The sequence below is a fragment of the Saccopteryx leptura genome, chromosome 7 (assembly GCF_036850995.1).
Source record: "Saccopteryx leptura isolate mSacLep1 chromosome 7, mSacLep1_pri_phased_curated, whole genome shotgun sequence".
Lineage (NCBI taxonomy): Eukaryota > Metazoa > Chordata > Mammalia > Chiroptera > Emballonuridae > Saccopteryx > Saccopteryx leptura.
The window spans coordinates 28,058,495-28,085,583 of record NC_089509.1 but is presented as its reverse complement, the minus strand read 5'-3'; the positions used below and the strand labels follow the sequence as shown (position 1 = coordinate 28,085,583).

At 39.1% G+C, this 27,089-nt stretch overlaps 1 protein-coding gene across 12 annotated transcripts in view; it reads left to right on the top strand.

The window, feature by feature from the left end:
* Positions 1–27,089, top strand: part of GTDC1 (glycosyltransferase like domain containing 1) — a 432,630-nt gene that overhangs the window by 228,610 nt on the left and 176,931 nt on the right. For 9 of the 12 annotated variants that reach the window (XM_066345235.1, XM_066345231.1, XM_066345226.1 and 6 more), the window contains one exon: positions 5,861–5,986. The exons of 2 other annotated variants lie outside the window; for them this stretch is intronic. In XM_066345235.1, the coding sequence (XP_066201332.1) occupies positions 5,861–5,986 (126 nt within the window). Of the gene's footprint in view, positions 1–5,860; positions 5,987–6,767; positions 6,831–27,089 lie in introns of those variants that run through there. One more of the 12 variants, XM_066345237.1, reaches the window with a different exon arrangement.

The following is a 27,089-nucleotide window of genomic DNA, read 5'->3' as shown; positions in this document are numbered from 1 at the left end:
AAGCAGATGTGTCAGAAAACAACAGCAGCTCTGTAATTTGAGAAATCGTGGATTGGTGGGACAGAAGGCAGCCCCATGGCTCCCCACTGGAACTTTTTGTTTTTTACAGTTAAGTTCTGCTTTTAGGGGGGGCCTTGAAGGAAAACACCCTAATCTTCTTATCACATGTAATTGTATTTCTCAGATATTTTGAGACTGTATTAGTGTTCGACTTATTAGTATAAATACTGCTTGTGTTCTAGGAAATAATAAAGTGGGTCTCATTTTCTTGAATATTATTCTAGGCCTGAAGTTGAAGAAGAAAAGCTTTGCCTTGCTTATACAAATGTAAACATACCCATATTTGCTAATAATAATTTTGACTCTTCAAAATGAGTGCAAAAATATGTTTCCTTTAAGTGTCATTAAATTTTTTTTAGAGATTCATTGTACTAAAAAATATCTTTTGATAAATCATTCCAGTGTTGAACACCAGTCATTGTGATGGAATTGCCTTTATATCTAATGCAAATCTTTCTTGCTGCATTATATTGTAACCATTTTGCTGTTACTATCCTGGTTAAAGGAGGAGACTTTTGAGTTCAGCATCTGTATAATATCATTTTCTTTGTCTTTAGTTACATAGAACAAATTCTTGCTTACTCAAAATTTGTTTTTAATGAAATTATTGTCCATAGTAATGCCTAATTATAGCAGCTGGATGTCTGCTCCTTTCTGCTTATGCAATAACAAGCAAAGCACCAAAAAGTGCTCTGAATTCCCCAGCAACAACAAAGACTATCCTTTTATCATAGGATGATTTACCCCTGTTCTCTTTAAGTATAGAGATCATTTGGCATGATTTTGCATCAGATATTCTGTATACCTTTTTTTTAGGTCCTTGTAGTTCTGTCCTAAGAAATTGAGGAGATAGGAAGCAAAGGCCACAAATCACAAGGTAGAGAAATAACTTAAAATCAGAGAACATACTCAGCAAGGGACTATATCAGCAACCCAACAGTCAGAGAGAAGAAGGCTTTCTACACAATGGGTATGAGTGTCATTTGACAAACTCAAACCACAGTTGAGGACAATTCAGTAAAAGGTCCATTTAGGCTCCCCTCCCTTCCTCAGGCTCAGAGGCCATCACTGAGTTTCCCATAGCACAGTGACAGATTATCAGTGTAGAGTCATCAGGGCAAGAACAAATCATGTTATATTCTCAGTTCATTGTATGAAGACTATATAACCATGCAGGTTAGAAAGATTTTAAGTAAACTGTTTTGATGTTTAAAGGATTAAGCTTTGTTATCATTCTAAAAATCACTTGTTTGGCCCTGGCTAGTTAGCTCAGTTGGTTAAGAGCATGGTCCTGAAACTTTAAGGTTATTGGTTTGATCCTCGATCCGGGCACATGGGGGAAGCAACCAATGAATGCCCGACTGAGTAGAACAACAAATAAACGGTTCTTCCCCCACCCCCACCCTGCTCTCTCTCTCTCTCTAAAAAGCAATCAATTAAAAAAAAATTAGCCTGGCTGGGTAGCTCAGTCAGTTGGAGCATTGTCCTGGAGCGCGGAGGTTGCCGGTTTGATTCCCTTGTCCGGTCACATAAAGGGGCAACTTGATGTTCCTGCCTCTCTCTAAAAAAAAAGAAAAGAAAAGAAAAGAAAAGAAAAGAAAGAAGGAAGGAAGGAAGGAAGGAAGGAAGGAAGGAAGGAAGGAAGGAAGGAAGGAAGGAAGGAAGGAAGGAAGGAAGAGAAAGGAAGGAAGGAAGGAAAGGAAGGAAGGAAGGAAGGAAGGAAGGAAGGAAGGAAGGAAGGAAGGAAGGAAGAGAAAGGAAGGAAGAAAAAGAAAGAGAGAGAGAGAGAGAGAGAAAGGAAGGAAGGAGGGAGGGAGGGAGGGAGAGAGAGAGAGAGAGAGAGAGAGAGAGAGAGAGAAAGAAAGAAAGAAAGAAAGAAAGAAAGAAAGAAAGAAAGAAAGAAAGAAAGAAAGAAAGAGAAAGAAAGAGAAAGAAGAAGAGATAGATCACCTGTTCAAGTCATTCCATTTTGAGCAATGCTGAATAAGAGATGGGAGTTAGCAATATGATGTGTGTGGATTCTAGTTTGCCTTATACCGCTGACTACCACTGTTCAGCCCAGGGCAAATCCTTTAACCTCTCAGAGCTTTAGTTTTGTATCTATAAAACAAAAACTGAAATAGTACTACCTCTTAGGTTTATTATGAAGAGTGAGATAATTATTACAGTATATCACAGCTCAATGCCTACAACCTAATAAGGGTTCAAGAAATGTCAGTGGTCTTATGAATATTCTCATTGTTGCCATTTTAATTCTCTGTTTATAGACTCTTTGACAAGCTCACATTCAGTATGACTCCAACTTCAAAAGTAAGGGGGAACAAAATTCTAAAAACTGTAATAATTTTATAAAACACCTGAGGATCTAAAGTTTATCACAAATTCATAATTTTAGGGATCATCTTATATTCTATCAGCTCGTATAACTTGCATGAAATAATGTAGCAACCCAAGAAATAACCATATTATTTCTTGCTATAGGGGGAAAGAAGGGGAAGATTAGAATGAGTGAACAGTCACATTATATAGAGAGAATAATTACAACTTGATTTGTGATAGTAAATGATCTTTGGGCCCAGAAGAGATCAATTACTTTTGACTCAATTTGGTGAAGAGGTGGTAAGATTAGAAATGGAAATTAAGGCTGAGAAATTTGTACTTTGGCCTATAGTCACCGGGAGCTACTGCTAGACTATGAAACGGGGAATTTGGTATTGACAAACAATATTTATGGAAAGGATAGAAGAGGCAAAAAAGTTAAAAATCAACTGGATTAGGTTATTGAAGACTTAAACTAGGGAAGAGGCAAACAGATGAGAATGAGGAAATATACATAAACGCACTGATTATAAACTTGGCAGGATCATATGGCAACTTCCTGGATTGGGGCTGTGTTGAGGGGTGATCCCAAAGTATTGATTATAATGACTGGAAAAATATCTCTTCTATTGAAATTGAAAAATTGGTTTGCTTGTGTAAAGATGGTGAACTCAGAGTTCTCTATGTTGAGTCTGAAATGTTGACTGGTCACTTAGAGTGCGCTGTCTCCCAGGAAATGTCCTCTCTTACCTCTCAGTGTCACCATAGAACTCCACGTGATTTGTTATATTGACCTGTGTGTCTAGGAGTTCTAATTGGATTTCCTCTTTCCGCTGACGTACTTGATACAGCTCAAACTTATTTTTTCCAACTAAATCCAAAATACCTGGGGTTTTTTTTTTGTCATTTGTTACTGTTTTATAAAAATTGGGAACAGAATTTGTAAATACACCATTAGATCTGTTAAACTCTTTATTTCTGGATAAGCAAGAGTATTGAATTGCTCTTCCCTTTGTCTTCTCAGAGTCCAGTAAGTCACTTTCAGTGCCTTTGGACAGGAAATCCTGAGATCAAGTACTTACTGTATGATGAGAGATCAGCATGGCAGAGTGCCTAAGAAAATTGACTGTGATGTCAGCAGAGTTGTGTTTTAGACCTTTTCTGTTAACCAGTGGGTGATGTTGAAAAAGTTGTTGAACCTGTCACACCTTTTTTTTTTCTCTTCTGCAAAGTAGAGAGAGTAATAGTCTCATTGGGTTGTTGAGAGAATTAAATGAGGTACTGTATATAAGATACTTAGTAAAAATCTTGAGGTATAGTGAGAAATAAATGAGAGTTGTTATTGTTGTCTTTAGTTTTTGTGTTCTTAAAATACCTTTTGTACTTTCATTTACCTATATGTAATTTAAAAAATTTTCTGTAGAGTCAGAACTCTGCTCCAAATTGTAGTTTGGTATGAATTCATTAATTTTAGGAGCATCAGATGATGTTTGCTTTTGTCAATTTCCATTTAAGAAAACAATGTTGCATTTTCTAGTACTGACATACCTTTACAATGCTGGACTGAGTGCCAAAATTCTACTTAGAAGTATTGCTAAGAATATTATATCCAAGTGGTATTCTATATGTATATTCTTGTCATGGGTGTTGTACACTATTGGCCTAATATAAGGTAAATCTCAGACCTTTCTCACATCTAGCAAAATTTGTATTTTTTTCAGCTTTCTATCCAGATGAATGTTTTGAAATTATAAGCTTTCTTTAAGTTTAGTAGTGTTTGTTTTTGCTGTATTTCGCTCAGTGTTACCTACTGTTTCCTACAAGTCTCTTTTTATTAATAAGTGTTTCTATGAAACTAGTTCTTAAGTAATTATCACTTTTTGTATTGTAACATTCCAATTTTGTGTATCAGTACTTTTAAATGGGGTGGTAAAGATACAATACAATATACAGATGGTATATAGTTGAATTGTATACCTGAAACCTATATAATTTTATTACTCAGTATCACTTCAATAAATTCAATTAATTTTTTTAAAAATAGAATACATAATAGTGATAATTCAATATAACTAATCTAGTTGTAACTGGATTGTTGTTCTAAGCTGAAATGTTGGTGCTGTTTTTTAAACACCATATAATTTTAGAAATGGTAGAAATTTTCTCCTTATTCCCTTATTTCACCCTTAGCCACACACCAAAAATTCATAAATAATTAGTAGACAAAGGGAAGAAATAGCATTTTAGCACTTCTTCTCTCCTATCCTTGGAAATACCTTTCTTGTTTAAAATTCAGTCCAGTGCTTCCTGCTCTATCAGCTAACTCTTAAGTCCATCAATATGGCCTGGCACTCTAAATCTACTTAGATGTGGAGAACTGATTTATCTGTTTGGGACACCCATCTCGATTCAAACCCACTTCAAATGTGCTCTATGAAGTATCAGCTGATGTCATGAGAGGCCCGAGTAATTCTATGGAGAGATGGAGAGTCTAACTATCACGTTTCATTTTTATAACACCCAAACTGATTTTGTAATACCAAGTCTTAAAGTGTGTGTTATAATTATTTTCCATTAATTAAAGGAGTTTCTGCCTGGGGCTGTGAGAATGGATTTGAAAGGACATTAGAAGAGATAGTGGGAAAGTGGAATATCTGGGATAAGGTGATAGATTCTTAAAAAGTTTGTAAGTTTTAAAATTATTGTACAATGAACTGATATAGGAAAATGAGAGAAAAATGTCAATCCCACTTCTATTGTTAACAAACTTGTTTTAGTTTCAGTTTTAGGTCATTGATTTTCTCTTATGAAAGAATAGAATTAGAACTTTCCAGAACTGGAAGAGTACCTAAGAAATTAAAACTTTAAAGATCTTTCACTTAATAACTTGGGAAACATCAGCAGAGAGGTTTTTCCCCCCTGAGTTTTTAGAGCTCTATTGTGGGAGAAACGATTTCAAAGCCAGTTGAAAAATTGATGAGATTGTTAGAGCTGTGCACCCAGGGTTGGTTGTTGCATTAGTTATTAGTAAGGTAGGATTAACCAGGTCTGATGAAATAATGAGTTTAATCAGGAATTGATGGTATTCAGAAATTTCCTAGAAGAGTCTCAAATATTTCAGTTGCATCACAACTTGTTGCAGTTTTTCACTGAAAATACCTAATTCTTCAATCTGTAACTCATTTGGAGATGAAAATACATGACTCAGCCAACTCTATTTGTTTATAACATGTTTCTCTTCCAGTAAACACCGGGCTACTTATATAAAACTTATTCTAAGAGTGAGAAAGAGGAATTTCCAGCTTTTGAAACTCAGAACCTGAAAATAAATTAGATCTTCTCCTATTTCTGGGATTTAGTACTACAAATGCTGTGTGAACCAATATTACTTAAACTATCCAAAATACTTATGCGTCCTTTTTGCAAATTTTCTATGATTAGAAAATTTTCTTATGCTTTGTCTCCATGTCTCTCTCCGAAGACTACTAAATTCTCTGTGGCATGACGGCTTTGGTGATTTGCCTGTTCTGCCTCTTCTGAAGACTGTCGGGAATTCCTCTCTTTACCCTGGAGACCTGTTTGGAGACCTGGCTGATGCCCTGCAGGGGTGAGCTGATGGTGTTCATTCAGAAGCCACCACAGTTGGTGGGGAGGTTGAGAGTGGTGGCGGAAGTCTCAAGGGGTGCAGAGGGAAAACGAACTGTGAGTCACACTGTGCTTTCGGTCTTGGGTCTCGCCTCAGCTGCTTTCTAGATGTGCATCTTGATCAGATTATGTCACTCTTTCTCACCCTTAATTTCCCTAACATTCAATCATAGAGTGAAGTGAGGATTGAGAGAAAACATTGATAAATTGTTTCACATGGTGCTCATTTAGATTCTCTGCACATCTCCCTGCCTTTCCCCATCATACCTGCTATGTTTTTGTTTCCAATTTTAATTGCTCTTCACAGGTGTCTGAACTGATTTCTTTGTGTTGCTACCTTAATTTCTGATGCATTTGATGATTATTAAAAAATATACAGTTTAATTTGCTCTCATATGGCTAATCCACACACCACTATATTGTTTAGTTGGTGTTTTTCCCTATCTTCTCCCATGACTAACTGAATTCATTTAACTTTTTATAAGTAGTTACTACTTTTAAAATGCTGGGGATATCCAACACCCTTTTCCTGCTGCTTCTAGATACTTTTCACCCTATTTGTTTTGTTTACTTTTAAGTCTTCTTTTGTCTGTCTTGCTCAGGGTTTGGCTTGTGGAGTAGTCAATGTAAGTTGGGGGAACTGCATTTTACCTTTTGGACAGTGAAGCAGCTATTCACATCATTATATGCAATTGTGGAGTGCTGCACTCTGATGGAAAACGTGTTTCCACTTGCGTTTACAGCCCCTTTTACAGCTCATGAATGTGCAGGTTGGTTGAAGGTGCAGTACGTCTACTTGAAAATACGTAAGTAAGCATTTTATGGCAATGGGTTATTATTTATTTCGTAAACAGAAGGTATGGCTTAGAGGCAGGTGGCATGAAAAAACTAGTTTGAGATTATATAGTTTATTGCAGATAAATCTCAGACACAGAAAATGTAGCCAAAGCTAACTAATTTTAACAACCTCTTAGATACTTAGTTATTGTGTCTGGCTGAAACTCTTCTTGGTGCTACAAAAAAAGATTGTATTAGAATTGTGGCTCTCCAGAAATATAATCCTTGGGCGATAAACCTCCTTCCAGTTGTTCAAACATCATTCCATGCAGTTTGTTTTTGGAATCTAATTATTTGACCTGGATAATAGTACATGGCGATATGTATGCCCTCAAATAATGTGATTTTTTTCTTCTTAAAAAAATTCAATCCAACAATTATAACCATGCTGATAAAATATACCCTCCAATTGTGATTTTCAACATTGACTATATCTTATATCACCTGAGAGTTTTTTGTTTTTTTATTTTATTTATTCATTTTAGAAAGGAGAGGGGGGGGGAAAGAGAGAGAGAGAGAAGGGGGAGGAGCAGGAAGCATCAACTCCCATATGTGCCTTGACCAGGCAAGCCCAGGGTTTTGAACCGGTGACCTCAGCATTTCCAGGTCGACACTTTATCCACTGTGCCACCACAGGTCAGGCCACCTGAGAGTTTAAAAAACATTTTTTGGTTTTCCAGTTTAATTAAATCAGAATCTCTGGTATTGTTCTTTGTTTTGTTTTGTTGTTACTGAGAGAGAGAGAGGGGGGGGGAGAGAGAGAGAGAGAGAGAGAGAGCTAGTAAGGGAGAGAGATAAGAAGCACCAACTCATAGTTGTGTCATTTTAGTTGTTCATTGATGCTTTTCGTATGTGTCTTGACTGGGGGGGCTCCAAGTGAGCCAGTGACCCCTTGCTCATGCCAGTGACCTTATGCTCAAGCCAGTGACATTGGGCTTTAAGCCAGCAACCTTTGGGCTCAAGCCAGCAACCATTCAATGAACCTACGTTCAAACTGAATGAGCCTGTGCTCAAGGCAGTGACTTCTAGGTTTTAAATCTGGGACCTCAGCATGCCAGGTTGACACTCTATCCACTGTGTCACCACCAGTCAGGCTGTTTTACTTTCAAGTTCCCCAGGTTATTGTACTGTGCAGTCAAGGTTGAGAACCAGTGACCTTAAAGCATCCCTACTAAGTAACAGTCTCTGGAAGGTCCATGTAACAGCAGGAGCCTCCTGGTTAGACCATGACACTTTTTCAGGATTGCCCAAATGTATGTTTCTGTCTGCAGTTGTCCTTAGGCAATCTAGAGTGAAAATTCAGTGTCCTTATGAAAATGAACTTGTATAATTCTCTGGCTTTCTTGATAATAAATAAGCAAATGTTAAAAATTGTATTTATCCTTGATCTCTTTCTCCATACGTGTTGGCATACCTCCATTTCCCATTGACTTAACGTTCAGTTTTTCTCTTCATTATTTTTCTTGGGTGACATTGGGAATTTTTACCATCTGATGAAGGCAGATGTATTTTCAAATAAAAATGTCTTAAGCATTTGTTCTTCCTACTACTTCTTTCTTTGGCAGAATATTCATATAGTTGATAAATAATTTGCTTTCTTTAAATACCTTTTCATATACTCTTTGTAGCATGTTTCATGGGTATTTTAACCTAGTTTTATGGTTTTTCATGAAATAAGGTATTTTCAAAATATGTTATGCTGAATTTAACTGAAATAAGCAGTTGTACTGTATGTCTTTAAAATGATGATGATTTATTGCATTGTAGGGTAACACTTTCATCCTGAAGATTCCAAAGCACATTGCGAATGGTTACAAATTATACAGTGAAGCACAGTCACCATAGTAGAGTGAAGCATGGCAGCTGTTTAACAGCTCATTGCAACACTACACAGCAGGTTAGGGTAGGAAGTGAAGAATAATACTGGATTCACTTGAAAAATTGCTAGGGGGGTGAGTTAAACAGAATATAATTACCTAAGTTGGAATTTTTCCAGGACATAAGGCTAACACCTTCAGTCTGAGAAGATAAAGCTCTGATTCTTTAATAACCACATATTTGCAGTCTACATAACTGAATTGTAAGGGTGCTTCTGCCCACTTTAAACCATCACTGTGTGCCCTAATGGTGTTCCAACTGGGATTTAAATAAAACAAAGACCACTTTTTAAAAACACACACGTTCATACTAATTCAGGGGAGATAAATAGATTTCTATTTGCATGCCGTCTTTGGCTTTTATTGGTTGGAACTTGTTGAGGACTTTGAGGCCACGCTCAGGCTTAACAAAAAAATTCATGATAGATTAGTGATACCTGCCACGGACATGGGAAAAGTAGTGCCTACACGTGTGCCATGTTTTTGTCAACCTGGCACTAATACATAGCTACTATTATACTATCCTGGATGATTTAGCAATACTCTGAGGTCTTTTCAAATCTCCTGATTATTTTTCATTACTGCTGCAGACTTATTTAAGTTTTCTCGAGAAAGTTTTAGAAGAAAGGGGTATGGATCATTCACTAGTAACCATGATTGGTGGGTTAGAGATGAAAAGATATAGCTTTAAGTAAAAAGAAAAAAAATGCTCAAAGCAACAAATGTCCAGCAAAACAACAACAACAACAACAAAAAAACAATGTGGTGTCAGGCTGGATTTTCATTTGGAAAAACAGTCAGTGTCAGGGGAAATCAAATGGGAATTAAGCTCAGGAATACAAGATTGTAGAAATGTGTTACCAAGTCAAGGTGCACACTGGAAATCAGCGTGTGGTTTGTTTGAGGCATGTTGGGAATATAGGGTAACAAGGCCATCAAGCCCTGAGCCCTGAGTCTGAGAGCAGCACCAGGGATAGCTCCCAGTGGTCAGGGCTCTACTTGGCTCCTTGGTTCTTTCCTGTTCAGCTCTGTCCTTCAGTCTGGGGCAAGCAGCTCTGTGGCTTATTAATGCCCATCAATTCAGGAAAATTACCATTTTATCCTTAAATGTGAATATTAGCAATTAGTTCATGGGTGAGGTATTACAATAAATTTTACATACATTATTTCATGTACACAACTTTTGCATTAGGTAGTATAACATATTTACCTAAGAGAAGCTGAAGATATATGAATTTCCCATAAGTGCATTTCAAATAAAGGGTTGAAGCTGAATCAAACTTTGATCTGTCTGCACCAAAGCTTGTGTTCAAAAGGCTGAACCACAAAGTTACACGAGAAGAAGATACTTTGAGTGATACTTGCTTCCATGAAGCAGGTGACTGAAGGGACATTTTGGGGTTTTAGAGTACAGTTGAGAAGGGAATTGAAAATGCTTCTAGTAACAGACTAGAGTGTATATAATTTGTGTGTTTTTCTCTGCTCCAGAATTATTATTGCTAGAGTTGTAAGAACTTATAGACAGTTTTCTGTGCTGCTGCTTTTTGCTATGATGGAAGTATTCAAGTAATAGAATCATGTGTCAGCCTGTTTAGAGAGAATTCCTGCATATCTGTGAATTTGGTGAAAGTGACCTTTAAGTTATTTATACTAGATATTTTGGTTCTATGTCCTATCTCTCTATTATATTTCCTATTTTATTTTCCCCAGTACATGCTGGTATGAATTGCTGTATGAAACTTGTTTCACTCTGATTTAGATAAAATGAAATCTTAAGCTTCTTTTTTTCAAATGTGCAAACATCTAATATAAAAAAATTGAGGATAAAAAGTATAAATGGTTTTTCAATTTATAGTAATATGCCCTAACTCTTTCTGGAAGTTGGTTTTCTTTTAATTTGTTGGAGTTTCCAGGAAGGAGCTCTAATTTTTGGTTAGTTGATTTAACTTAATAAAATGGCTTGGTATAAGTAATCTTTTAAAGTTCTAAGTAAAATAATAATGTATCCTTTTCATTAGACAAAGGATGATGTGGGGGAAAAAACATTTTATTTACTTATCTACATTTTAAAATAATTTTAATACTTTATATAATAGGAATGAAAACACAATTTTATATCTGAAGACTTTCAGTCCAGTTTATGCCTGAAACAAATTCAAATGTTTAAGTTTTAAAATTATTAAAAATACCATATAGTGGAAGGACTGATAGACCCTTAATCATAGTAATGCTGTTATATCATGATTAAAGACTCTGTAAGTTATCTATTATTTTACCTTTATGATAGTAAAAATAATATTCTATCATTCTAACAACAGTGTGATATTATGATTGGGAAAGTGGAGGAGAACATATGGATAATAGTTGTTTACTGTTTTCCAGAAAACTCATCTTTTTCCTTTTAGGTATGTTGTTATGATAGTGTGTCAAAATCTACTTATATGGCTTTTAAATCTTTATAGCTAGATTATTTCAACAGTTGTAAAAAGTAATGAGAGGTAATCCAATAATTTATATGGTGTGTAAAAGTAAATATAAATCATTTATTATACAGGTATATTTGCCTTCCTTTTAGAGGATATTAGCTATAGGAGGAAAAGTGTATGTGTGTGTGTGAAAGAGAGAGACATCATTTTGGATATTTTGAGGCAATCCTATTGCCTCATACACAGACCATTCAAATGTAAGGGTTTTCAACTCTGGCTGCATAGTAGAATCCTATGGAACTTTAAAAAATTCTATGGCCCTGGCCGGTTGGCTCAGTGGTAGAGCGTCGGCCTGGCGGGCAGGAGTCCCGGGTTTGATTCCCGGCCAAGGCACACAGGAGAAGCGCCTATCTGCTTCTCCACCCCTCCCCCTCTCCTTCCTCTCTGTCTCTCTCTTCCTCTCCCACAGCCAAGGCTCCATTGGAGCAAAGTTGGCCCGGGCGCTGAGGATGGCTCTGTGGCCTCTGCCTCAGGCTCTGGAATGGCTCTGGTTGCAGCAGAGCGATGCCCCAGATGGGCAGAGCATCGCCCCCTGATGGGCGTGCCGGGTGGATCCCAGTGGGGCACATGTGGGAGTCTGTCTGACTGCCTCCCTGTTTCCAACTTCGGAAAAATACAAAAAATAAAATAAAAAAATAAATTAAAAGATAAAAAATTCTAGTCCTGCCCGGTGGCTCAGTGGAAAGAGTTCAGCCCAACTTATGGACGTCTTGGGTTCAATTCCCGGTCATGGCATTCAGGAAAAGTGACCGTCTGCTTCTTCCCCCTCCCACATTCTCTCCCTCTTCCCCTTCCTCAGCCCATGGCTAGATTGGTTTGAGCATGGCCCCAGGCACTGAAGATAGCTCTGTTGGAGCACAGCAGCCTCAGGTGCTAAAAATAGCTCAGTATTTCAACATCACCCCAAGATGGGGTTGCCAGGTGAATCCTGAAGATGGGGTTGCCAGGTGGATCCTGGTTGGGGCACATGTGGGAGTCTGCCTTACTATCTCCCCTCCTCTCACCTAAGTAATAATAATAATAATAATAATAATAATAATAAAACCAAAATAATAAAATAAAACATTTGATGCCCAGGCGGCACCCCATTGTTATATAAATTTCTGAGGATAGAACCTAGCTATCAGTACATTTTGAAGTTTCCCAGGTTGGGAACCACTGACACAAATACTTAGTAAAGTATTTAAATCTTGTACACATGATGGTGGTAGAATGATTACTGAAATTTTAGGACTGATCATAATATAAATAAAGTATAGGCTGAAATAGAATTTTATCTAGTGTTTTTTCTTTAGCAGTAACTTAAGTAAAACACCTAGAGAAAGATGTAAAACACCACAATTCACCTGACCACTTGTACTGTTTTTTCTTTGACTCCAGCTGCTAGCTAGCATTTGACCTAAATCTTGATGATTAATAGCTCTTATAATATTTTCTTAGCTAATGTAACTTCAATTGCAATACTTTTTCTTCTAATGTCTTAGCCCTTGTAAAATAGCACTACACTGTTTTTCTCAATATATTCTACTGACACTTGGTCCCACAGATTAATTATAAATTGCATAGAAGTACTGCCCTTTGTCAGTTTTAAATGTGTGGCTTTATCTTCTCTTTTTCCTTGTCTTCCCAAGCTAAATGGAATTAGAAGCTTAAAGAAACTTGTTTAACATAGAATCTATCCCTGTTCTCTTATTTGAAACAATAATGCTATTAATTTTCATCCTAGACACTTTGGTTTCTTTACTATTTTCATTGTTATTATAATTAAAAAAAGAATCATCTCTATTTTTGCAAACCCATTTATTTTACAACATTGTATAAACATCTTTTTAAGGAGTAGTTTTCTTCAAATGCTGTGTTATTATTTTTTTTTTACCCGATGGATTCTCTCCATAGATGTGATTGGAAATACCAAATAACTTTTTAGTTTTTTATTATCTTCTTCTCTTTTTCTCAAAGGAGAAGATGAAAGGGGAAAGGGTATCAAAAGGGACTTAGTCAACCATGGAATAAATTTTGGGCCACTTGGCCATGGGTACTTTAACATACCCAGGTGGACGGAGAGCGTAACTTTTGGGTGGAGATCATTTATCACCAAAGTTGTAATGCTGGCACAGCTCTGCAAGTATTTTCTTCCAGGCTTTCATAGATATTCTGCAAGAGAGGTCTTTTGTGAAAATGGTGTTGGGTACTGTAAAGTAGAGGGTATTCCAGGAGGAATTCTTGTGCGGTTATTTAATGTTGCTTTCACAATACTTTTTGTTCCCATTACAATTCCGGTATCTTTGACCAGAGGGTAGAGACAGCTAACACTGAGTCTTTGCAGTTTCTGCTAAGTGATGGAAGAGGAAGAAATGTGGCCTCAGAGGGTTATAGTTAAAGTGTGAGAACTATCGTTATTACTGAGATGCTGCCCCAGTTACCACTCCTTTGAAGGAGGGTGAGGTAGGGTGGGAAAATGAGGAAAAAGGAAAACTGATTAGAAATAATACAGAATTGCCATGACTGTATCTTCATGAAACATGATTGTCATCAATCAAAGGCAGAGTCAGTTGTATGTTTCTGTGGTTTAGGCAGCTCTTGGAATGGTATGATTTAAGAGCTAGCTGAGAAGATCCCAAATTTTCTCCCAACCTCTCTCTACTACTTCCTGAAATTCTGTCGCCAATGAGCAAAGTAGTTCTGACTGGTATTCCTGCTTGGAGCTGGAGGTCACTGAAATTATATATAAAATTTTATGGGAATGTACACATGTGCATGTTTTTTGAGAAGACTCACAGCTTTCATCAGAGCTTTATGTTCCATAAAGATCCTACTTAAAAGCAGATGTACATAGTATAGTTTTTATTTATAATCTAGTGAGAACTTAGTCAAAGGATTTTCCTTTTGATACCTAATTGAGCTGTGCTCATTGATTTTTTTTTTTTAAAGCGGGATGGAGGTTAGAGATTTCTAACCTTCTCTTTTACAGATAAGGAATTAACTCTGAGATCTAAAACGACAACGTAGATGTTCCAACTCCAAATTCTTGTGTTCATTTTCAGAAGCACGGAGGATAGAGTTCTAGGTGGGAGCTAATACAGAATTTGTGGCAGGAACCTCAGGCTTTCCATGCCTGGTGCCGAGGACAGACGGTCCAGGGGGTGAGGTGTGCTGGAAGGCAGGGAAGGGTCGTGCTGAAGAAGGTGGAAGGCGACAGGACTGAAGGGTCTCACAGACTTTCACCACGTTTGCTCAGCTGATACGAGAGGGAATTGCAACTGCATTCTGAGAAGATCTTTATTATATGCCACAAGTTTTGGATATTTTCTTTTGCATTCTTTCATAAAATCTTTGGAGATTTTTCGTAGGACTCTCCAACACTTAGCTATCTGTTACCTAACATCCTAATGACATGTAGTAACAGTAACTGTCACTTTTCTGTGTTGTAGCATTTAAAACTACTTCATGCTTTTTCAATTTGTGAATTAATTTTATACTTTAAAAATCACTTTGGCCCTGGCTCGGTAGTTTGGAGTATTATCCCGATGTGCAGAGGTTACCAGTTTGATTCCAGGTGAGGGCACTTACAGGAGTAGATCAATGTTTCTCTCTCTCTCTTCCCCCTTCCCTCTCTCTAAAATCAATAAATAAAATTTTAAAGTAATATTCTGTAGTAGTCTCTAGAGAAGGTATTGTTAACTTCTTTTTGATATATGAGGAAACAGACATACGATGCTTATATTCTAGAAGGTAAGGATTTATGAAAGAGAAATAGCAGAAGAAAAGAATTAACAGCAAACATACTGTTTAGATAGTCTTCAGTTTTATAGTGATGGTTTCTTTTGCTACTTAAAACAGTCCTGTGAAACAGGCACTCTTAATTGTTTTATCTTACAGATGTGGCAACCAAAGGATTAAAGGCGTAGGTAACTTGTCAGAGGTCATCAGTATTGTATTCCTGCCCAGGCCCCAGGCTTTGAGAACATTCCTGTGTAACCACCCTGCTCTCTAGCTTCCCTGACCATCATACTGTGTAATGGCTACAGGCTGTGTGAGGTGCAGTCAGGACCTGAGTTAGGGCAGGGATAGCAGTGTAGGAGACTGGAGATGGTCTCAGGGGACAGGCAGTGCTCTGAGCCATGGAACAGGTTGCACTTTCAGAAAGGCAATCATATTTCTCAGAAGTTAGGGGGCTACTGTCTCAGGGTTCAATGTGAAGCTACACATGATTACTATAAACTTAGAATCAAAACTCACACTTACTCAGTTCCTTGCTGCCTTCTTAATACCACTTTCATCATTATTCTTTGTCCAATTCTGTAAATAATGAACTCTGGGAATTAATCTTGCAAATGTCTTTTCCTAAAGACATATAGTTATTATTATTTTTTTTGTCCACTTGTTTTGCTCAGACTTTGGCTGCTGTATAATATTGAACATTCAAATTCTTGTCTAGCACATAACTTCAAGAATTAATCTATGGAGCATTTATTTTGACCTACTATGTGTCCAGGTTCTGAATAGATTCTGGGGATCCAAAATTGTTAAGGCCTTGGCTGTCCAGAAGGTTTCCACAAATGTATAGCTAATGCAAATACAATATTACACAGCATTATTTTGCCAAATTTAAAAAGTTGATGCGGTTGATATGTGTATTTTTATGAACGTTTGTATGTGCCAGAACTGCTTAAGACATCCTGTGTTTTAAAAATATTTCCAGTTCTTTATCTTGGTAATAACCAGAGAGATATTTAGTTTTCTTGAAGATAGATAAATCTTTGTATTCAACAGTTTGTAGTTGAATTGTAAAATGGAACTCATAAGAGAACTGATTGATATAGTGGTTGCTTACTGTAACAGTTTTCAGATGTCATGGCGTTTTTACAGCATGCTACAGAGTTGAAGACAAATGAGAAAATAAAATAATAGTTGAAAACACTTGCAGCTGATATGAATGTTGAAGGACAGTAACACATTTCAAGTTATATAACAAACCAGATTGCTAAGAGACAAATGTTGTTTTTAAAAGATTATTGCACTATAGGTCTTAGATTAATCTTGAGTACTTTAAAATATGTGCGCGCCAGCATGTGATGTATATGCATAGAAAATTGACATTTGAAACTCACTAACTTTTTACACAGTAAACACACCCGTATCAACCTGTCAAAGAGAAACTAACCTCACACTGACCTATTTAAAAAACCAAGTCACTTATTTATCATAATGGGAACAAGACACTAGCAAGATAGAATTACAGTATTTATCGTTCAGCATGAAGACTTTTTATACTCTAACAGTTAAGTTGATTATTTCTTTATTATGTTTAGAAATCTCATGTGCTTAAATATAATGTATTGCCAGTATGTTAATTACTTTCAGAGATTGAAAGTTTTCATAATTCATAGCTTTTCTTTCTAGATTAGGTGTCTGGGCTGAATTATGGAAATTAAGAAATAAGAAAATGAGAACAGAGAACACGTTGAACAGAGGTAGAATGGCTAACATTGAGAGATTCAGAAAGTTTAAAAGGGAAGAAAGCCTGGGTGAGTTCACTTGGTGCTTCTGTGAGGTTAGATCGGAAAAGACCGGAGATTCTGAGTGTGTGGCTCATGTGCTGGCCGGTTAAATGAGAGTGGAAAAGGCTGTGTCCTGTGAGCTTGCAGACAGTGCAGATGGAGTGGAGCACGTCTGTGGGAGTCAGCGTGGGTGGACTCTGCTGACTGAGGATCCAGAGGGAAGGAACGTACCTTTATTAATTAGAGTCAGGTGGCATGTAAGGTGCTCTCAGTGTAAGAATTCATTTTTAACAGTGAGGTCAGTGTTCACCAGCCTCAGTTGTTTAATATCCACTCACTGCTTTACAGGGGAAACCGAAAACTCTTCTAGGATGTGCCGATAGTCCTAGCTTAACACAAAACGCAGCACCCTCGCGGGCATAGGACACTTGGGGACGGATGTTGAAGGCAGCACTGCATTTCACAGAAACTCTGAGCTCGTGTTCTGCCTCTCTGCTCTCACCGACAGGACCTTGGCTTAATTTTCTTACTTGTAAAATGGAAACAATAATGTTTTCCTTACTGGCCTCCTGGGACTTGAGTTTATAAGAAAGGGCTGTATAAATCCTGAAGTGGCATACAAGGAAGAGTGGTATGATGATGATAGGGAAATCTACGTCAGAACCAGAGTACCTGAGAGGCTGTCCACATCTTTCTACTTCCTGTGCCCCTCGCCCCGTCAGAGGTGGTGAAACAATAGCGGTCCAGTTTTAGCTCGCCTGAACCCATTTCTTAGAGACAGCACTCGGAAATCTCCTGGGGTTTGAAGACATTGTGCAGGGAAGTTCTGTTTTTGTCATCTCTTGCCCCGTGTGGACAGATCATATCCATGTACAAATGGAGACCATGTTTAGAAGGATGTCCCCCATAATGCGACCCGTGGCTATATATGAACGGTGAAACTAGGGTGATTGAAAATTTTTCTTCCTGGTTTGTTTGCTCATGTTTTCTAAATTGTCACTAATTATACAAATGCATATACCCCGCACACACATACACGCACAGGTGTAAAAAAATTGAAACGGAATCGTTACTCTGGCAACTCAGTGTTTGCTTTCCTTGCTAGGTTAAGGTTTACTAATACATACTTATGTAAATACAGAAGTTACTATTTTTAAAAACATTTACTGGGAGAGAAAACACCGGTCAGAAATTGCTGACATGGTGGACTGCTACGGTGTGCACACTTATGGGAAGGGGCTCCGCTTTGCGTGGATGTGTCCTGACCCCTTCAGGGTCTCCTTGTATACCTTCGACACCCTCTCACATATGTCCAGCAGCTCCATAGCTCAGTTGCTCTTGGGAGATTGCTGCTTTCTGCTCCGTAGGCCTAGCACCTAGCAGGAAGAGATTTGTAGGCTACAACTTTATAGCCCCCTGCCTGTGAGTTACTGCAAATCCGGGTTTCGTTAGCCCTGCCCTGGAGTGCTTGGCCCTGCTGTCTCCAGTGCAAGGCCTCTCTGAATCCATTTGCTTGTATTGATTATTAAACTCATGCTCAACTTTGACCCTGCAGTGCAGCCCAAACACAATTCCCACGGAAAGACATAATGGCCTCTCAGTTATGACCTGTGTATGATAGAGACTACAAATAAGACATAAAAGTGCCGTAGAACAGAATGGCACAGGTGAGAAATTATTGGTATTGTGTTTCTGTGGTTTTCATCATTTTTTTCCAGTGATATTGCCACTGGGCCTTTTTGAATGGAGTGGACAAAAAAGGTGGTAAGAAAAAGCAGAAAAGTGGTAGGTGACCAAAATGTAGTTAGGTGTGCAAAACCACAGAGAGTGATGGCTTCGTGTATCCTCAGTAGCTTCCAGTTGACATGCTTACCTTTACCTGTATGTATTTAGTAGGAAGTATGAAAGGAAGAGAAACAAAATGATGTTCCAGTTGACTTTTGGGGAAGTAACCCTAGTGGGAAGGAGGGTCCTGAATGGTTTTATAGATAGTCAGACTTGGCCAACTACCACATAAATTTGTGTGCAACTTGGCTCTACAGAGCCAAGCTTAAATTTGGCCAAAGCACTTTTTTTCTTTTTTATTAAGTGAGAGGTGCGGAGACAGAGACAGACTCCCGCATGTGCCCTGACTGGGATCCACCCGGCAAGCCCCCTACCAGGCGATGCTCTGCCCAGCTGTGCTACTACTCCATTGCTCAGCAACTGAGCTATTTTAGTGCCTGAGGCAGGCCATGTAGACATCCTCAGTGACTGGGGCCAACTTTGCTTGAACCATTCAAGCCATGGCTGCAGGAGGGGAAGAGATAGAGAGGGGGGAAGGTAGGGTGGAGAAGCAGATGGGCGTTTCTCCTGTGTGCCCTGACTGGAAATTGAACCCAGGATTTTCACATTCCTGGCTGATGCTCTACCACTGAGCCAGGACTAGCCAAAACATTTCCACTTTGAATTACAAAAAAGGAAGCAAACATGATAGATTTTTGAATTGTTAAAACTGCTTTAAGTCCCAGTAACTGGTTCTGCCTTAACACTGCCCTGTGAGCTGACATATTTTGATTTAGAAATGTCAGGACATGAATCCCATTTCATTTACCTATAGCCCCTAGCTGCTCAACTAAGCTTTGTTCTGGTAGCAAGTTTCCTATACAATATCTCAGAAGGATATTTAAGCTAAAATCTAAGCGAAACCTGATTTGTTTTGTTTTTGTGGTGTTGGGCACGACTCATGTACATACAACACATTCCCATAAAGCTCACATTTTGTATTTACGGAGAAATTTCTCCTGAGAGTTAAGGTCTTGTAAAACATTCTTGTTCTACAGCATGAACGAATTATTATACTCAAGGGCATTGAAAGTGAAGTATACTGAAGAAAAGAATTTTTTCATTAAAATGCAGTTTATATTGATAAAACAGATTACTAGCATTTGATGAAATATGAAACTTGGAGCTCCTCATATCACTGAATTGCCAGTAGGTTTATTTTGGCAAGTTGAACCAGTAGGTAACATATAGGGGGCCAGGCATTATACCCGTTAGCGTTGCAGCTGGTTAAATTGTCTTTTTATAAGCACTAAAAAAAAAAAAAAAAAAAGTATGGTATCTGTGCCTTGACAAGCTGGCTGTGGTAACTAGGATTATTAGAAAATAAAAGCTGTTGTGTTATCAGTTTTGGCACCATCATTTATCAATCAGTATTTTAAACATTGACAAGTGGTAATTTAATAGGGAATGACCCAGTTGGCAGGAAGTTCTAATGACAGATGATACAAACTCATTTGTCACTAAGGGGCTCTGCTGGGCTTCTTACCTTTCTCTGTATTGTGGCTCATATTTTCCAAGTCAGGGATGTGAGAGCCACAAAGGGCAAACCCAATGCCCCAACCTGAAACCACTCCCAAGAAGAGAAGAGCATTAATGCTTTAGGAACTCACATGTTTGAAAATGCTACTCCACATTGATGATGCTCAATTTAAACATAGGTCATCTGATATGTTGTTAGGAATGTATGGTATCTATCTGCTTAGATTTTTATAAAAGAGAGAGTAAAGTAGATGGAATTTTGAATAAAATATAGGAAGAGGTATTTTAGAAATTAAGATAATGAAAAATGCAAAACACATTTTGATGAGAAATCCACTGTTATTATTCAATAAAATTGCTTTCCCCCTATAGTTAATGCATCAGTTCTATGTGGTTGCTTTAAGAATTGTGGGGTTTTGGGGGGGCTGTCTTTAGTTTTCAGAAGTTTGCCTACAATGTGTCTTGGCATGGGTTTTGGGGGATTTATCCTGTTTAGGATTTCCCCAGATTTTTGAATTTGTTAATGTTTTGCTTTTTGTTTTTTTGTCAAATTTGGGAAATTTTCAGCCATTATTTCTTTGAACATTTTTTTCAGTCTCACCTTCTTTTCTTCTGGGACTCCAGTGATACAACTGTGAGAATTTCTGTTACAGTCCCACACATTCCAAAACTGTGTTCATTTTTTTCCCTACTCTATATTTTCTCTGTTGTTTATATTGTTACTTTTTATTGTTCTCTCCCAAATTTATTAATTATTTCTCTTGTTCCCTTAATCTTGCAGTTGAGCTCATTTGATGCTATATTATGGCTTTAAAATTTCTCAAATTTTCATTTAAGTCTTCTTTTTTTTTTTCTGGTGAAACCTTTCATTTGTTTCAAATGTGTTTATAGTTGTTGGTTGAATCGTTTGAATCATTTTTATGTCGGCTGCTTTAAGTCTGTCTCGCTCAGCTGGCCTCTGCTGATGTCTTTTCTCATTCAGTTTGAGATACCCTTGTTCCTGGTATGATAAGTGATTTCAGTTGAAACATGAATAGTTCGGGCCTTATATTGTTGGACACTGTATCTTATTTAGGTTTTGTGTTTTTTCTGGCTACTGTGGCCCTGCACTGGTGGATGATGGAGATGCCACCTCATGACTGACGTGGGGGTAGAAGTCCGTCCTGCTTCTGCCCTCAGGCTTTCTTGCCCAAGATCGAGGAGGAGGACTCCTTGGGGGTGGGGGGGTGACACCACTGAGCTCTGGGGAAAGTCATGACTCTCCACTGTGTCTCCTCTGACACACCCCAGTGGGTTGGGATTAAAGTTCCAGCTTTCAGTCTGTGCCTCCTCTGACATGGCTAGTTGTGGGATTTGTGTGGCGGTCACTTTGTTATAGCCCAGCCATGGTAAAAATCTAGTTTCTCTACTATGTGTTTGCTAGTAGGGTTGGAAAAGCAGTTTCTGCAGTGGCATTTGGCTGGAGTAGAGTGGTTATCGTCTAAAAGCTTTCTGTCTCCTAGGCTGCCGCTTCTTTGGTCCTTTGGCTAGCGAAAGCAGGCTTTTCTTAGGGCTGTTGTTCGTCTATGCCCATCGGCATTTCCAGGTGGCTGGTTTCTCCAGTGTCTAGCCTGGGACATATGATTCAAATAGAAAGCTTAGGGACTGACCACTGTGTCATTCCTTAGCTTTCAAGTTCTCTAGCCACCTTTCAGAACAGCTTCTCCTCCTCACCCTCAGTCTTCTCTGTTTATTTTATGTGTAATGTTCAGTGTGTTTAATTGTACAGAGCAAGAAGAGTAGAGGAAAGTGTATCTGTATTATTTCCCCCAAATGAATTCTCTAGTAGGAGATTTGGGTACTTGTGTCTCAGAATATAGTAGAGATATTGGCTTCATTTGTTGAGTTGCTTAATTATTCTGAACTGCAAAGCCTTGTGCAGTAATCCTAGGGATTTCAGTCTGGTGCAAACTGTATCAATATAATTCTTTTTTGGAATAAGGAACCAATTGGGTTGTTCCATATGTAAACATAATTGACAAATAGTAAGGTTTTGATTCATAGAGCTATTTCAATTGAAAGTTTATTTACAATTGGAATAAAATGAGTTTCTTCTTACTAATGAGCATTTGGATAACTTAGAAAATATACTTCATGACTGTTTTGCTTATTGGGACTTAACACCCTCTGTCCGATATTATACTGTGAGAAGTCCAGCTGTGTGACATGTTGCACACTGTCAGTGGAAGAGGGGGATGGGAAGGGAGAGATCAAACTATGTGTGTGTCTGTGTGTGTGAGAGAGCCAAGGAACAGAAACGCTGGCCTGCCCAGAGAATGGCCAGCAGTCTAAATGCCCAAGCTCTGGGGATGCAGGGAACTCATGTCTGGTAAAGGACTCTGTCTGAGGCTGGTCAGATGCAGTTGTAAGGCTTCCAAGTGTCAATGCTCAGAGCAGTGGGTCCAGCCAAGTTCATGTGAGGCCTGTCAGAAGCAGACTCCATTCTGGGAAAGGAGACTCAGAGACCCAGATGTGGACATTGATGCTGTCAGCACCTGGCCTACGTTTTAGGGACTGATGACTGCTACTGTCCTATCTGGAAATGAGTTGATGCCGGAGGTCAATTTTAAGTCCAGTTAGATGGACTTGCCCCAGAGGTACAGGCCTGGTGAAGGGGGTTCCAGGAGGTGAAAGACAGATGGTAGCATAGTGTAGCCAGGGTACTCTTGTGCCTGCTCTAATGTGGGAGCTGAACTTCCCCCCAGACCCTCGTTCCCTCCCTAGAGGCTGCTCATCTGGGCGCTCTGTGGTTCTGGGTGTGACAGGCTCTGAGTGACATAGTGCAGGTCAGCCAGGCCAGAGAGGGTCACTTCATGCCCAGAATCAATCTGGCACATCAGCAGAGTGGGGGAGAATCTGCCCTTGGCGACTGATTTTCTTTTGCTTTTTAGTATTTGTCCTATACGTGTAGAGCCAAAAGACAAGTGGGAATTTTAGGGAATTTTCTCGACGTAGGAAATTGTTCTCCTAGGGTTCCAGGGAATTTGTATCTTCTTCTCAAGAATTTGGGTGCATTGGAAAGGCCCTGACGTGAGAATCAGATTTAAGATTAGGTGCCAGAAGGAGACTGCAGAAGAGTGTCCCTGCCTCCTCTAAAGAAGTTGTAAATGATAATGTCAGTGTTGTTGCCTTACAAGATTGTTCTGAATGGAAATAAATTGGAAAAACAAATTTTAAGTGTTAGTGAGAGGAGGGGAGGCAGAGGCAGACTGCTCCTGCATGTGCCCTGACCAGTATCCACCTGGCAAACCCACTAGGGGACAAGGCTCTGCCCATCGGGGACCCTTGCTCTGTTGCATCTGGAGCCATTTTTTAGCACCTGAGGCAGAGGCCATGGAAACCGTCCTCAGCACCTGGGGCCAGCTTGCTCTAATTGAGCCACGGCTGCAGGAGAGGAGGAGAAGAGAGAGAGAGAAGTGAGAGGGGAAGGGGTAAAGAAGCAATGGGCGCTTCTCCTGTGAGCCCTGACCAGAAATCAAACTCAGGGCATCCACACACCATGCGACATTCTACCACTGAGCCAACCAGCCAGGGCTTTTTAAATTTTTATTTATAGATTTTAGCAAGAGAGGAAAGGAAAGAGAAAGAGACAGGAACATCAGTCTGTTCCTGACCAGATATCAACCAGCAGCTTTGGGACGATGCTCTTAACCAACCAAGCTAGTCTGCTAGGGTAGAAAAAAAAAGCACTCTTTCTTAGTAGAAGAGTCGATGGAGGAGAACAAGTTCATGTATATTGGGACAGTCACCTCTTTAATTTTAATAAAACTTAAACATTAGTAGTGTAATTTTTGGACAGTGATAAAAAGATATATTTTGTTATTCTCCTTCAGATTATCTATTTCTAAAATTTTTTCTAAGCTTCTCAAGGGTCTCCCTGCCCCACTCCTGGCAGCTACAAGTATCGTTTACCAATAATGATGTCCTTACAACTGAGAGGAACTGAAAAAGTTTACTTTACCCTAACTTGTTTTCACTGTAGTAGTGTGGCTAGATGTCTAAAAATTATTGAACAAGTAGTGTTTGTCTGCGATGTATTTTAACTTCCTTTTCCTCCTGCTACCACTCAAATAGTCTATTAGAACGTAGACTCCACGCAGGGTGGTCACTTAATAGCTCGGCCCTTAAAAGGCACTCACGATCACCTGCTGTATGAGAGTGAGGATGGAAGCTGGCTTGGCTCTGGGTTCACCTGCTGCATGAGAGTGAGGATGGAAGCTGGCTTGGCTCTGGGTTCACCTGCTGCATGAGAGTGAGGATGGAAGCTGGAGTGGCTCTGGGTTCACCTGCTGCATGAGAGTGAGAATGGAAGCTGGCTTGGTTCTGGGTTCACCTGCTGCATGAGAGTGAGGATGGAAGCTGGCTTGGCTCTGGGTTCACCTGCTGCATGAGAGTGAGGATGGAAGCTGGCTTGGTTCTGGGTTCACCTGCTGCATGAGAGTGAGGATGGAAGCTGGCTTGGCTCTGGGTTCACCTGCTGCATGACAGTGAGAACGGAAGCTGGCTTGGCTCTGGGTTCACCTTGCGCTGCTTCCTCTCAGGCTCCAGCAGCCCTGCTGCCACCAGTTTTTATATTGTGTGTAGTTCTAAGGCCTCCCATCTACTCACAGATTTCCAGCCTGTTATTCAGTAGACTTGTTTGTGTTAACGCTTTCTGGCAGATGGTAGACCTCTCAGAAATGTGTTTGTAAGAACTTTCTGTTAGCCTCATGGTGAGCACTCAGTAAATGTTACCACCGTCATCCCCATCTTCATCATCACTGTCGTCATCATCATCATCCAGACTATCCCTCACATTTGATCTCCTAGAACAGGAGGACTCAGGACTTTCCCAGGTGAGGGTGCAGGTTGGGGGAAGGAGAGGGAGTGTGTGAGAGAGAAATGTCCGTGGGGAGAGAATAGGACTCTCCCCTCCTCACACTCCCCTCACCTCTTCAGCCGAGAGCGCTATGGTTTGGTCGCTTCTATACATGTGTATTCCTGGTGAACTGCTTTTTAACAGATCCACTGCTGCACCTCCTTTCTCAAAGGGAACGCTGTGAGCAGGGTGCGGGCGGCTGGAGACTGCGAGCTGAACGTGACTGTGAACGGAGCTCTCGGAAGTGTGCAGGTGACGGTGGTGACAGGAAAGGAAGAGAAAATTAACTGACCACATTTCAGAATGCATTCTTGAGTAAAAATGTGTGCAGTCTTTAAAATGAATGTGTGCGGCTCGCTGGCAGCTGGCATGTCAGACAGAGCACGGCATGCCGTACAACCGCGCTGTCCATTGTCACAGGGCTGCTTGGCTAATAGGTTCAGAGGGGCCAGCTTTGTGACCTTAGAATAGTCACTGGGCTCTGTGAGCCTCAACTATAAAATATCAACAATCATACCACTTCATAGAGTAGGAGAAGCACATAAACCTTGTTTTTTTAACATGGAACACCTGGTATACCTATTGGCCTCAGTATAGACATATGCATATATACTCTCTTTATCCTATAGAAAGCATTGGATGGCATCTGCAGGGCATTTCACATGCCATCTCATGACAGCCTTTCAGCTAAGATGGTTAGGTCAGTTCGCAATTAGCTAATCTTCATTGAACAGATGAATTCCCGATACCCTTAAAGGGAGACCTGGGTTGTTATGGAAAAAGCACAGATCTGGATTCAGACAAGCTTTATGTAAAGTCCAAGCTTTGTCATTTACCAGATTCTTGAGCAAGTCAGTTAAGCTCTTTAAGTATCTATTTCCTCATCTATAAACTAGGAATTTGGTGAGGGTCACATTCTGGGGAGCACCAGGGTCAGTGCCCACCGTGGAACTTCATGCACAGTGCGTGCCCGAGAAATGCTCCCTCTTTACTCTGGCAGAATGCCAGGAGCAAAAACCCAAAGCAGGTTTTTGGATTGACACAGAACCAGAATTTTGGATGACGCAGAACCAGATTGGATGACACAGAACCAGATGATTAAGGTTAAAATTTCAAATTTATTTTGACAGACCAAAATAGTGCATAGAAATGTACAAAAGAATAAATGTTAACTGTTGCATTCAGAAAGGGACATCTATAGTTACAACTGACACACTTGAGTCTTGGGACACTTAACCTGGAGAAGGAAAATTCTGTGAGGAGGCAACATACCTGTACACACATTACAGAATCGGTAAACCTTGGAGTCTGAGAGATTGTCACATGTAAATGTGGGTTCATTTGTATTGTTTTATTTCTAAGCAGAGAATTATAAGATGAGCAGCATAGGGCAAGGGTATTAATTAATTCTACAAAGAGATCTTTCTAATAACTAGATTTATTTAAAAATTAAGTAGTTTTGTGTATAGTGTGTATGTGTGTTTATGTGTATATGGTATATTTTGAAAAAATCTGAGGTCCGACGGCATTTTAGAGACGGGGAAGATGTAACACTCCGCCTGACTCGACAACTCCTCTGTACACCTTGAAAAATTGTCTTGAGCTCCAGTGTTGCAAATATTTCTTGTACTCTTTTCATAGAAAGGTATCTAAATGAAACTGAATTTAGAAGTAAATGACTTTAGAAGTAGAAATCAATAGTGGGAATATTGTAGCCAGCTCTTTCCAAGGGATTTTGAATGGATGAAATGTTGGATGAGGTTAATTTCTAAGTTCACATCTAATTAATTCTAAGATCACATGCCTATATAATTAACACAATATGCTTACAGAAATCAGTAAGATTAATACCAGATAATATCTGCAAGTATGATCTCATCCCTAAAGTGGGCATTTTAGAGGAAGAAGAATTTTGGAAATATTCTGGATAAAGAAGAAGGTTTGGGTTCCAGTGGTTTAACTGCACCAATTCAATTATAATTATTAATCTAATAAAAGAGAAACGATTTTGTTATGTATGCAGCTTATAAGAATCAAGAAGAAATAATTTTTCTATGCTCAATCTCATGCTACTAGAATCTTACTGTGAACCGGGCTCTATTTAATCTTCCTCATTTGAGTGCCGTGCACAAGCAGGAACACTCGGTGAGTCATTTGAATAATC